General features: G+C 35.5%; 2 protein-coding genes across 2 annotated transcripts in view; both read right to left on the bottom strand.

The window, feature by feature from the left end:
• The window catches only part of LOC127835872 (uncharacterized), a 385,246-nt gene extending 380,610 nt beyond the window's left edge, over positions 1 to 4,636 (bottom strand). The window contains exons 1-2 of the mRNA XM_052362297.1: positions 4,591 to 4,636; positions 1,346 to 1,521 (exon numbers count right to left, since the gene is read on the bottom strand). Coding sequence (XP_052218257.1) covers positions 1,346 to 1,487 — 142 coding nt within the window. The 5' untranslated portion in view covers positions 1,488 to 1,521; positions 4,591 to 4,636. The remainder of the gene's footprint in view (positions 1 to 1,345; positions 1,522 to 4,590) is intronic.
• The window catches only part of LOC127836643 (uncharacterized), a 318,189-nt gene that overhangs the window by 296,290 nt on the left and 8,532 nt on the right, over positions 1 to 13,367 (bottom strand). The gene's annotated exons all lie outside the window — the stretch shown is intronic.

Raw genomic sequence — 13,367 nt, 5'->3', positions numbered from 1 at the left:
ATGAAGGCAGAGACAAAATTATGTTTAGGCAACTGATAACTTTTAAAATAAACATATGTATTTACTTCAAACAGATACCATGTGTACATTCTCCATTTTTCCAGTGTCAACTCAACTTGATTCAATGATGCTTTGCCTTTAACCCTTTCCCACTCAGAAAAAAAGTAAAAATTGCGGTGTGCAAACAGTATAAAACCAGAACAGCCTGCGAGTAACTCCCAGTCTATTCAGGTTATATGCTGTCTGCTGCTCATCAGAATCTAAGGGTTTAAAATGAAGCCTTTAAAACTTGAAACTTGTAAGAAAGATCTCTAATTTAATTAAACTTTCTCAGGAACTACATAAGCGTCAAAATATGTATCTAAGTGGTAAAGGGTTAACCCTTGGCATGCTGGGAAATTTTTTGTCTGTTAAAATGTCTTCTGCTGAATTTCTAAAATTAGCATTTTCTCCTCGATATTTTTTCAAAGAATACTAGTAGAATAGCAAACAGTTTTGATCCTGATGAGACGCCACGTTCTGTGGTGTCTCATCTGGATCCAAACTGTTTGCAAAGGCCTTCAAAATTCGGTTCCAGTACTGAAAGAGTTAAGTGAATAAGTAGAAGCCTCTTGTTCAGTTTGTCCCACACCCCACACTGACCAATCACAATGTCCCACACCCCACACTGACCAATCACAATGTCCCACACCCCACACTGACCAATCACAATTGACCTTTTAAGTGAATGTAAGAATGCATCAGTAGCTCCTTTTTATGTTGTTTTTCACTCTAACTAATGAGACTTTATCTGTCAGTGAACATAGGGACCTTATATTCTGTTTCTACCACAGTAACAATTGATACTTTTCCTTTAATGCTAGGGAGCATCTATAACCCCTTGTTCTGTTTTCCCCACACATATCATTACCTTTAAGTGGATGTGAGGCAGATTAGTAGGCCCATGTTGTGTTTCTCACTTACTTGTCATTACCTTTAAGTGAATAGAAGGGAGCCTTCTTAAATTTTAGTTCTGTTTCTTCCAGACTTACTTATCACACTTAACATTTTACCCTTTACCACTTAGATACGTATTTGGAGGCATTTTAAGTCCCTTAGAAAGTTACATTCAATTTAGGACCTTTCTTACTAGATTCAAGTTTTTAAGGCTTTCATTTCAACATTTAGATACTGATGAGCAGCAAACAGCATACAACCTGAACAGACTACCAGTTACTAGCAGGCTGTTCTGGTTTCATGCTGTTTGCACATAGCCATTTTCACTTTGCTTCTAAGTGGGAAAGGTTTAAGCGAGTGTAAGGAACCACTTGGCTTGTTTTTCTAACACTTACAAATGACCAATTACCTTTAGATGGAAAAGATGGAGCCTTGGTAGCCCCTTGTCCCGTGCTACCCCCACTTGCACCCTGGTCAGACCCGGCGGCCACCTGCTTCTCTGGGGTCTTGCCCTCAGTAGATTTACGGGCCGTCTGCTTAGTCCTTGCCATCTTCTCTCAATGGGTAGTTGCACAGGGCATCATCCTAAATAGATCAGGGAATCACAATAAGTCGATTTGTAACCATTCGTACCTGCCTCTGATAGCTGCTTTGCATATTACTTAAAAATGCAAGACATCAAATACTTAAGTAAAATTTAATTAAATAAATACTGCAATTACTCTTAATTTTCTGATTTTCATGAATAATTAATACTTTTAGCTTCCAACAATTTTGATACTGAAATTATTCCCAAAATACAGTGTCCAAAAATTAAGAGAAGTTTTGACAATACAGTCAAACCTGTGTAAAGCATCAAGTTAAGGGAAGCCTATTCGTCGATTATATGACTAGCCGATAGCATTAGTCCAAATAATTATGTTAAAAGTCCCCTTTCACCTTTGATATTTACATCCAATATTCTTACATTTAAGTTTTTACTATCAATACTTTTAACAAGTGTTATACTCATTTTACTAGGAAAAATAACAATGTTAATCAACAAATAGGCTTCCCATGCCAGAAAAGTGAGCCGATCGAGAGGCTTGCCGTGCCACAACAAAAGCGAAAGTAGGCATTTTTTAAGTAAAATTGATGAAAATTACTATATAGCGTACATTTAACGTAAAGATTTGATCATAAAGATGATATCAATGACCTTAGATATTTGACACATTACGAAAAAGCTATGTTAAAAAGTCATCAAAATGGCATGTATGCACGATTGTTCCACCACCCTCGTCATCATTGCATCTTCGATAGATTTTGTAATAAGTGTTTGGACCTGTGGAATACAGTGAACCTGTAGCTGGATATATGCTTAAACTCATGGATCACCTCTTTTAATGAACAAATGTGTTTACGGGCTTTAATTTTAGATTTTCCTATCTGTTTTGTGAATACCGATCATCCATTTTTCATGTTTATAACAGAGAGGCAGCCGAGAATGAACAGAGAGGCAGCATTTCGACAGAGAGGCCACAGATATGCATCTACACCGTGAAAGGGGCCTTTTTACGTTTTAGTAAATTGACAAAATTATAAAAAGATGATTCAGATTCGCAAATTTTTGTTTTAGTTATATTTGTTAGGGAACAGTAATACTGAACATTTACCATGCTCTAAAATAACCAATATATGCATCTCTTGACGATTTAAAAAACTTTAAATTATAAAGCAAGAGTTCAGATGGCTGAGTGGTCTAAGCGGTAGGAGTTTAACGCTAGGACTCCAGGGCTCAGTGGTTTGGGGCCAGTTGAGGGTTACTTTTTCTTCTCTTTTTTACATTTTATTCTTGTATTTTAACTGGGGCTATTTAGATCCAGTGTTTACATTTATCAATATAAAGCATTAAATGACAAACTTTATCACATGCCAAAATCTGCGAAAAGTCCCCTTTAACACATGTGTGATGTGTTAATGTGATGTTATTTAAAAAAAAAATAAGTTGAAGTAGAATAAAATACAACTGTCCGAAAATTTAGATTCATTAAATTTATTTGAAAATCTAGGTGTCCAAAAACTTGGAGCCACAAACAAGTATTATTGAGGCAAAAAATGCGTTTGTGGAAACATGCTCAAAACAAAAACTTGATTAAAAAAATATTTTACCAACAGAAAGCAAAAATGTTGATTTTAAGATTTAATTTTTACACAACAGTTGAGGAGATAGGCAATTTACCACATTATTTAAACAAGAGATCTATCTTGTGGAGGATTCCAGAGATACTCAATGTATCAAAGATTTATTTTGAATTCAGAATTATCTTTTTTTGCAAATTCAGAATACTTGGCGTTGTCAATTGCAAAAAAGTACAAATTTGCATGAACTGTTGATGTGTTTGAAACTTGGCACACCTAATCAATTTGTGCATTGGATATAGTTATATATGTTTGTATTTACTTATGCCAGAAAACAGGTGGCCTATTTTACTGATTAAAGAACTGCCTTGATTCCTGGTTGCGAGTTTGCATGAAAAAAGTCTTTAAGAGTTGCAACTCCAACTTGAGAGTTGTACTATTGCAACTCTGGTATGCCCTATTTCCTTGCAAGTGGTTATCCAAGTGTTCTTTTATACTATTCAGGGTCATTGCATCCACAACATATCAGGGTTTATTGTTCCATGCTTTAAAATATACATAATGTGCATCTTTTGACAATTGTAAAACCTGAAAATTATAAAGCGTTGCAACGCAAAACAATTGAGTAATTTGGAGAGTTATGTTGTTGTCGTTATATTTAGTGACACAACGATGATTGCATACATAAAGCATAAAATTCATCAATTTTTGTATGAGAACGGATTGCCGAGTGGTCTAAAGCGTTAGACGTTTACTCCAGGGATCAGTGGTTCGAGCCCAGTTGAGTCAGAGGGCTACTTTTTTATATATTTTATTCTTGTTTTTGAATGGAGCTTTTTAGATCAAATTTTACATTTATCAATATAACGCATTTAAAGACATGCTTCAGTACATGCCAAAATCTGTTAAAAGGTCCCTTTAAAGTGATATTATGGGCATCTAACAGTTTATAGGAGTCTATCACAACTGTTTTTTATTTTTTGTGTTTTTACTTCATATACACTTATATTTGTTAATGCAGCATCATAAAACAATATCCCGGAAAGAGAAAAATAATGCATTTGAATATCAACCGTACTTTTGTTTAACCTAAATTTAGTTTTAGTGCAGATTCGTTTATACAACACAAAGACAATTTTGTTTTATGGATCATTTCGGCTTACAGGACTGGCTGGGTGGGTCACGTAAAATATATAATATCAAATATATTTTTATAAACAACTGGTAGCAAGATGAGTTGCAGATAATTGGTCAGTAACCACATTCTAACTTACTCTTTTGACCTATTAATTCTTTTCAGCTCAATTCAACAGTGAAAAATGCCCATAATATCACTTTAAGTTTCAAGGAGTGTCCTTTTTCGATTTCGCAGTAGTAAATTGAGAGCCAGCAAACACCTTTAACTACACCTTACAAAAATAAATACAAAGAATGTATACAAAAAAGTAACTTCGAATTTCTTGTTATACCTGGTAAAACAGGTGTGATGTGTTATAAATTATTTGCACTAATTGGATAAACCGAAATATTTACCCAGTTGTTATGTGGTGGTTCCTCGAAGCCTTTTAAAGACCGGGAACCAATAAGTTGTTGCTTGATTTACTCGATTTAAATAATCGATAAGAACTTGGTTAAACACAGTACTATAAAAATAAATCACGGATAGCATAAAAGGAACATTCAAATATGTGTCATTATATTTCAACAGAGACGTAGATAACATGTTATTAGTTGAACACATATGAACTCAAAGAGAAATAATGAAATTACTAAAAACATTTGTATTTGATATACCACAGCCCCGGCTCTACTGGATGACCGGGTGAATCTCCACAAATGTATTACAGTTAATTCACCAATAGGGGGTCACACCAAAAAGATGCTCCAACTGTTGATCTGAAAGGGGAGATAATGCTGTTAACAGTGATCATTGGCGATAGTGAGTGCTTTTGTGTACATCGTTTTATTACATGTATTATTTTTTATTTTCAATAAAACCTTTTTTTAATCTGAAATATGGTTAAATGACAGCCCAGCAAACATGTACATATGGGTCCCATATGGGCTGTTACTGGGCAAACCCATATGGGTAAGCCCACATGGGAGTTATTTGGGACCAATATGGGCTAGCCCATATGGGAATGCCCACAAGGGTCCTATGTAGGTCCCATATTATTGCGCTATCGGGAAAAATATGTAAACTTGTATTTATTTGATTAAAAACTCATTTCTTAAAACGTATGTAGGACTAACTTGGTCTAAACTGCTAATATTTTACCCAAAAATAGAAAATCAATGCATAAGCAAATAATATGCTTCCCATAAGGGTCCCATACGGGTCCAATATCGGAGTCATTCGGGAGCTATATGGGCTTGCCCATGTGGGAATGCCGATAAGGGTCCCATATAGGTCCCATATTATTGCGCTATCACGAAAAAGATGTAAACTTGTATTTATTTGATTAAAAACTCTTTTCTTAAAACGTATGCTGGACTAACTTGATCTAAACTGCTAATATTTTACCCAATAATAGAAAATCAATGAATAAGCAAATAATATGCAGTCTATATAGGTCCCATATGGGCCGCCCAACAAAGAACAAAATTAGCTACCGGGCTGTTTCTGGGCAAACCCATATTGGTAAGCCCAAATGGGAGTCATTTGGGACCTATATGGGTTAGCCCATATGGGAATACCCTTAAGGGTCCCATATAGGTCCCATATTATTGCGCTATCAGGAAAAAGATATCAACTTTTATTTATTTTATTAAAAACTAATTTCTTAAAACGTATGTATGACAAACTTGATCTCAACTGCTAATATTTTACCCAAAAATATAAAATCAATGCATAAGCAAATAATATGCAGCCCATATGGGTCCCATTTGGGCCGCCCAGGGACCTATACAAACAAGGTCCCTGGGCCGCCCAACAAAGGACAAAATCAGCTATCGGGCGCACATTTTTTGAAAATTCTGTTTTATATATGGCTTTGTTTTAAATAATGTATAAACTATGATTAATATGAAGTTATTTTCAAGAGATAATTTTAATTTAAATAATCGCGCAGAAAAATAAAGTATTTAAATAATGTGCGCATGCGCAGATGTTAATTCCGCCTCGCGAAAACATTCAAAACAAAAACACTTGAAACGGTAATTTGTTAATTTGTGATATTATACACGTAATTATATATTTCTTTTGAAATCAGATATATATTGCTGATCACGCATTATTTATTTATCTGTTACTTCAATGAATGCCTGTGTGTTTAATAATTTGAATTGCAAATTATTAGATTTCTTTATTCGCTTTGCCTTTGTCATGTATTTTCGCGACGTAAGTCGTTACGTTCGTTTGATCATAGATCAATCTCTTAGTTAAACTGCTTAATTCAACTTGATTCTGCCTGCTTAATTCAACTTGATTCTGCCTAAAATTCAAATACAAACTATTTATAACAGACAGGCGCATGTCTGAAAAAATGGAACACTAAATTAGTAATCATGCTAATGCATGAGAATCTTACTTATCTCATACATTGATAATATTAATTTAAACGTATTACATCAAAGACGTATAATATAATGTTTTTTTATAGGTCTTTGATTACTTGCACGCAAGCCAAGGTTGTTTGCCTGTGGACAAATTTTAATGATTATTTAAACACATATTTGCAGAATATTAAATTCGTAATGTTTATTGAACAAATTTATTTCAGAAAATAAAATATTCACCACCGCCTCGTTTGCCAACATCGTCTTTACAAGGAATGTCCAGCAGTGCATGACAGGCCGGTCACTCCCATTAAGTCCAGCTGAAGAGTAGAGCTGCAACGATTCACCAACAGCTCGATTCGATTTCGATTTCAGACACTCCGATACCGATTTGTTCGATTCGATTCATCTTCAAACCTAGTTTTATCATATATTCACTCTTACGCCTCAAAATTAACATTTCTGTTCAAATGTGATTTCAATACAACACATAAAAAAGAAAAGCAAATTAGGAATTTTAATATAAAAACTTCTGACTAGAAGATTGTGTTGATTACACAATAATATAAAAGATAAATAAATAATCATAACAACGTATCTGGAATCAGTTGAATGGTAGTACTATCACTATTATACTTTTACCCAAAACCTCTATAAGCATGTCTACCATTGTGCCATGACAGCATCACCTGTTACCTGTAGGACAAATCACATTCTCTAATAAACTTAACAGAATTCCAACAGAAATAGAACTACTTTTCTGGCTCGCGACTTCAGTTGTTGCACTTGTGCGACCTCTTAGTCTTGCTAAATCAACGTTATGTTTGCGTTTGACATGTTGCATTAGATTAATGGTTGAGCCGGACTTAGCGTACGCCACATCCGTGAAGCACAGTTTACAATTTGCTTTATCGGTAGGGCTACCATCCCGAAACCCAAAATACTGCCACACTTTTGATTTTAGCTTCTTAGGCGCATCTGATAATTTCAATTTGTCGGCAACAACTTGTTCAGCCATTTTGACGCTTTTTGCCGAAAGTAGACCGTAACGCGCTTATTGATTGGATGACTAAAGTAATAAGCAACCAATCGCGCGCGTCGTAATTACAGGTAAAGATAAAACCTTCACCTTCCCGTATCAATAGTCAGAATACAGCGTTCTTTACGTATCTATGTATATATATGTATATATGTTAAAGAATCGAATCGAATTTGGTAGGGTTGGTATCGTAATCGAATCGAAGCATTTCGAATCGATTTTCGATTAATCGGATCGAATCGTTGCAGCTCTACTGAAGAGCCTTCCCAAAGACAGTTCATAGGACAAAGTAACTAATTTTTGTGCTTGAAACTTTGAACTTAAAATAATTTCAGTTTTGGAATTACTGCATATAAAATGCCTGATAGTTAATTACATAAATAATTGATGTAAACAGATAATCCAACTTATAAAAATATAAAATACACAGTCATTTAGTGATCTATAATAATACATACTTCTACTGTTAAAAGAAACAAATTGACGTTGACGGGCATATAGGTGCAAGTTGCTATAATCAGCCCTAGCCGTACAACAGCTGTTGGGACAAATCCGGCCTGCCGCCGTTATATCAGCACACATCTGATATAATAATATCCGACCCAGCTGTGTTATTGTCAACATAATTTTAGGTACAGTTTTTTTTTACTCAGTCTTCAGATGCAGTTACACAGATTTTAACGGTGTTGGAAACAATGAGAGACAAGAACAGGGAAATGAAGCGGATGCTGCAGCGGCTCTTGGCTAGGTCAGCTACTGATGACCAGCCAATGCAACTGCCAGAGAACATCAGTCTTCCAATTGGAACATTTGAGCAAATGGATGAGTTTGAAGAGCGTCTTGGTGATGAAGCTAAGATCCATCTTTTCTAGGACTGCTGTATAGTTCAAGCTTTTTTATCAAATATATTAAGCAATGTTGTAAATGTAATTGACAGTTTTTTCTCCATTGATCCTAAACCATTCCTTTATGGCTCATCTTCTAAGAAAGCATACAATCTTTTTTATCTGGAAATGAAATGGTATATATTCCTTTGCAAAAGATGAAACAGCATTCCAGTTTTTGAAGGTTTTAAAAGACATATATATATCATGTGCAATTACGAAAAACACTAGAATGTATGAAGATATCAAAGATAATAATATGGACTTGTTCTCGAAAAAGGATTTGCCATTTATTTGAGTTTTGGATTTTCTGCAGGGTTTTTTATTTGTAGTTTATAAAACATTTTGTTCGTTTTGTTTAGTCTTGCAAGTATGTTTTCTACGAATGTTCTTTGAGTACATGGTGTGTTATTTGTATTGGTTAAAGATTTAATATGCATGGGTATGCTTTTGAGTAATGTGAAGTACATCAGGAAAATACTTGAATGTATTCTGTATATGTAATATATATTTAATATCAAAATAATAGAAGTCCTTAATTCTATAGTCGTTTAACTGGTCGACATATATAATGTTATAGAAAAACGTCTTATTGTTTGAAGTTATGTCTTTATTGTTCCATAAAATAGTTTTACTGTTGGTTTGGGTTTATAGATTATGAGTAACATTACTCCATGTGGATAGAACATTAGAAAGAAACATGTTTTCGTTAGCAACTTCATGTAAATATTTGTGCTGATGTTTCATTCAAAAAGATAAGAATCAAAATATTATTTTAGAATTTTCTGGTAGAATAGTTAATGTGGGATCCTCCTGCTATGTATGTATCATGTATCCATGTATATGTGTGTAATACTTTATGTGAATAAAAGTTGAGAGTACTTCAATAAATTTTTAAGTCTTTTAACAAAAACCTTGTATTTCTTGCAGGATAATGCTATTTAGCTCTTAAACCCTTTGATATCACTCTGTTCCAGCAAGAAGAAATAGATAAAACATTTAAAAAAATGAAATTTGAAGTACATGTACAAGAATCTTTTGTCTGATGTTCAATTTGAACACACAGTATTTCATGATTGCAGCCTACATATTATTTCTAACATAACCTGAATTTCCATTAATGCGTTGTCCAAAATTTTACAGGCTCTGTGTACCCATATTGAATACAATGCTACCAGTTTGTAGCTCATATTTAGTGCAATGCTGCCTGTATGAAGCCCATATTGAGTAAAAGGGCTACCCGTATGTAGCCCATATTGGGTTAAAGGGCTGCCTGTATGTAGCCCATATTGAGTAAAAGGGATGCCCATGTTAGACCTATATGGGTCCCATGTGGGCACCTATATGGGCCCCATGTGGGCTGCCAACATGGGACCCAGATGGGTAGTGCAACCGGGCTCCATATGGGTCCCATCTGGGCTGCCCCATATACTTTCATGGGGCAGCCCAGATGGGACCCATGTAAAGCCCGGTTGCACATCCCATCTGGGTCCCATGTTGGCAGCCCACATGGGGCCCATATAGGTGCCCACATGGGACCCATATTGGTCCCATATAGATTGTTTGCTGGGAGCTTATAAACTGTTTATTTTATAGTTTTGTGATCATGCGATATTTTTTCATTGTCGTACTTTCATTAATCGTTTTTGCAAAAAATCAATAGTTTACTACGGCAAAATAATAATACAGAAACATGTTATATTAGTATTTATTTTTACATCTTGTTATACACAAAAGCCAAAAGAATAAAGTTCTAATGGAAGTACTTAACTTTTTGTGGCATGTGATTCTCTGTTGGCAAGTTGACAGTACATACTTGTATGGCCTCTTCTGTGAATGAATTATCATTCTGCTCATAACACATATTGATTAAAACGTTAAAAAATAGTATCAGTACAATAATAATTACTAAAGATAAAATGTATTTCACTTTTTTTAACTGTTTATTTAAACAACTATGTTAGTTGATTCCACAACAGTAATTGAATTTGTAATAGATTGAACTGTTATTTTTTAAAGTGTGCATTCCCTAGAAATTGCGTATGTTGTCATAGGATATGTTGCGTGAATCAGAAAACAGTGTTGACAAGTGAATAAATACAGTACTTACCCGGAATAACCCTTGGCTGGGTACGGTGGGTTTCAACCTAGATTTTTATGATAATTACATTCAGTGGAACAAAAGAAAAGAAATGCACATATTACACCACAGTAAATCCACTTGGTGGAATATACTTATCATTGGAAAACATTTTAATATATGGAACGCAACATATACATAGGTGCAATCTTAGATGCGACGCATTCCCATCCAACTAGAACCCGTTTCGTTCCGATCAGGTAACTCACAGTGTCGTAAAATTTGCAGCTGCAGCTTAAGGATGATAGACAAGATCATCTTCAGCAACTTATCAATGGGAGGAACGTATCGAATTTCTACGATTTCTGCATAAACGGATGTGTCCACATCGCCATGTAGTATCCATAGCTGCAGTAAAAATTGCTCTGCAGTGCATCATGGCCCAACCGAGCCAAACCTTGGCGCTTAGGGTACCGAATGCTACGTAAAATAATATGAAGCATTTGCTGGTTATTTTCGTTCATTTTGGAATGTGCACTACATATGATTTCCACCGACGGCTTCAATGCCTGCAAAGCAGCGTCACGTGTCTCTCAACTGCTTTCTTATGGCAACTGGACTGCTAATATATGTTGCTTTTTTTTAAGAAGCGGGCTTCCAGATGGAGACGTCGGAAGTGACAAAAGCTTTCCGGTAACGCATCGCAGAATGCCAGATACTCGGACTGCAAGTCATAGGGTATGGCAAGCGGTTCAACGCATATGAGAACCTAGGTTTTCAGAATTACGCGTCGGACGACGTAAACTTGCTCGTTTGGAATACCGGACACATATTATTCAGGGCGCAGGATCAATGGGGTTCACATATGATTACACACGGGCTCGACAGAATGTAAACACGCCGTTAAGAACTTTATTTTTGCAGATATCTCAAGTTATTGAAATATGTTTGCAAAGTGTTTAGTGCATACGTTTTTCTTGCAGTGTTGCCAATATCTTACAATTGAATAATACATTATTACACATTATCAATAGAGATAAAACTTCTATTTATACCATAGTGTTTGCTTACTAGATCACAGACATACTTAAAATAGAAAACTGTACCGTACAGTCGTTTGAGGCCCGAACAAGGGAACTGAATATCTGAAACTCATTTAATGCTGTAGCAATGTATTGTGTAATGATTGATCTGAATTTGTTTCAATGTTTAGTCGTCTCAAAATAATATTTACAATTAAAGATGTATTTCATAAACTGTTTAATTTTTAAATAACGTGTTCAGACCAATGTCGACCGATTACTATACCAATTTCATTCCTCGAGAAGTTTCCTACAAGAATCGTTGAATATTACTTAGCATTGTCTGAACATTGTTAAAAAAATGTTTTTGGGGAGTAACATTCACTGTTTCACGTCTATTGCTTTTCATTCTACACATATGCCGCCAGCGTGTCCCAAGCAATGGGAGACAACTGGAGGTTAATTATGGCAAGCGGTTCGACGCATAATCCCAAGAAACTCGGTTTCTCATGAGAACCTAGGTTCTCATGGGAACCTAGGTTCTCATGAGAAACTAGGTTTATGAAATCCCAAGAAACCAGGTTTTTCAGGAGAACCCAGGTTCCCTTGAGAACCAAGGTTCTCATGAGAAACTAGGTTTATGAAATCCCAAGAAACCAGGTTTCTCATGAGAACCTAGGTTTTCATGAGAACCTAGGTTCTCATTTGAAAACCTTAGTTTACGCTTGATAACCTAGGTTCTCATGAGAAACTAGATTTTTCATGAAATACACCGGCCTGCGTTATCATTTTCACTGCAGGTGAAAAACCGTATTTACTCCAAAACATGTTTTTTAATGTTGGGGTCATTCAGCATATGGATAAGACAGAGGTGAATGTGTGTATCTTCCTGATACGCCGATGATATTGTCATGGCTCACGGACATGAAACAGACTGCCTTATATCTTGTCATTACTGCCAGCTCACACGAGGCAAACATACAACGTCTAATTAGTATGTGTTGAACTTGTTAGGCGTTCCTAATGTATGCAGTCGGTCAGCCAATATGAAACATTTACAATTCAAGCCATCCACGACAACCAGGTGAGAAGTCCAGTCCAGTAAGGTAAGGTTTGTTCACATCATCTTCAGTCTTTGGTAGATCCACAGACACGAGAAGATCCAGGGTGATTGGCCATTATGATTTTCTGGATATATCATACTACGATTTCACGCCGATCTGACTCAAGAATCTACATTATATTGTCATATTACTGAACTACTAGAACTGCTTAAACGCGTGTATAAAAATTAATGAAATCTGTTACGATATAATACGATTTCGGAGTCGATGTTGACAACATACTCAATGTTGCCATCTGATAGGATGAGGGCAATTAGTCCACGATTATAACCATGATTTTGGCATATACCCACGTTAAATATGACCAACTGTTATGTTCATGTCCAATATAATACCTGTCAGGGCGCCATCATAACTCAGGTTTATGTGCGTTACCCATCTCAAAAAGAGTAGCCAGCTCTTTATGAAAAGACACCGTTAGACACTGTTAGTGTTGATGCAATTTTAATATTACTCAGTTCATTGATATTTTAAAAGTTAAATTTTTTTTTTCGAATAGATGTACTGTTGGGTGGGTGTGTAGTGTTCTACAACGACACAGCATATTTTTATTAAACGATCTCTTATTATATCTACCTCTGAAGACATATGTGCAATTGACTCATTCAAGCCAGTATCTGAATGCTTACACTCGGCAATTATACCGTCAGCATCGGATTCAAA

This window comes from Dreissena polymorpha, chromosome 6 (genome assembly GCF_020536995.1).
Source record: "Dreissena polymorpha isolate Duluth1 chromosome 6, UMN_Dpol_1.0, whole genome shotgun sequence".
NCBI classification, from domain to species: Eukaryota; Metazoa; Mollusca; class Bivalvia; order Myida; family Dreissenidae; genus Dreissena; species Dreissena polymorpha.
The sequence above is the reverse complement of the archived record's forward strand: the minus strand, read 5'-3'. Positions and strand labels throughout refer to the sequence as shown.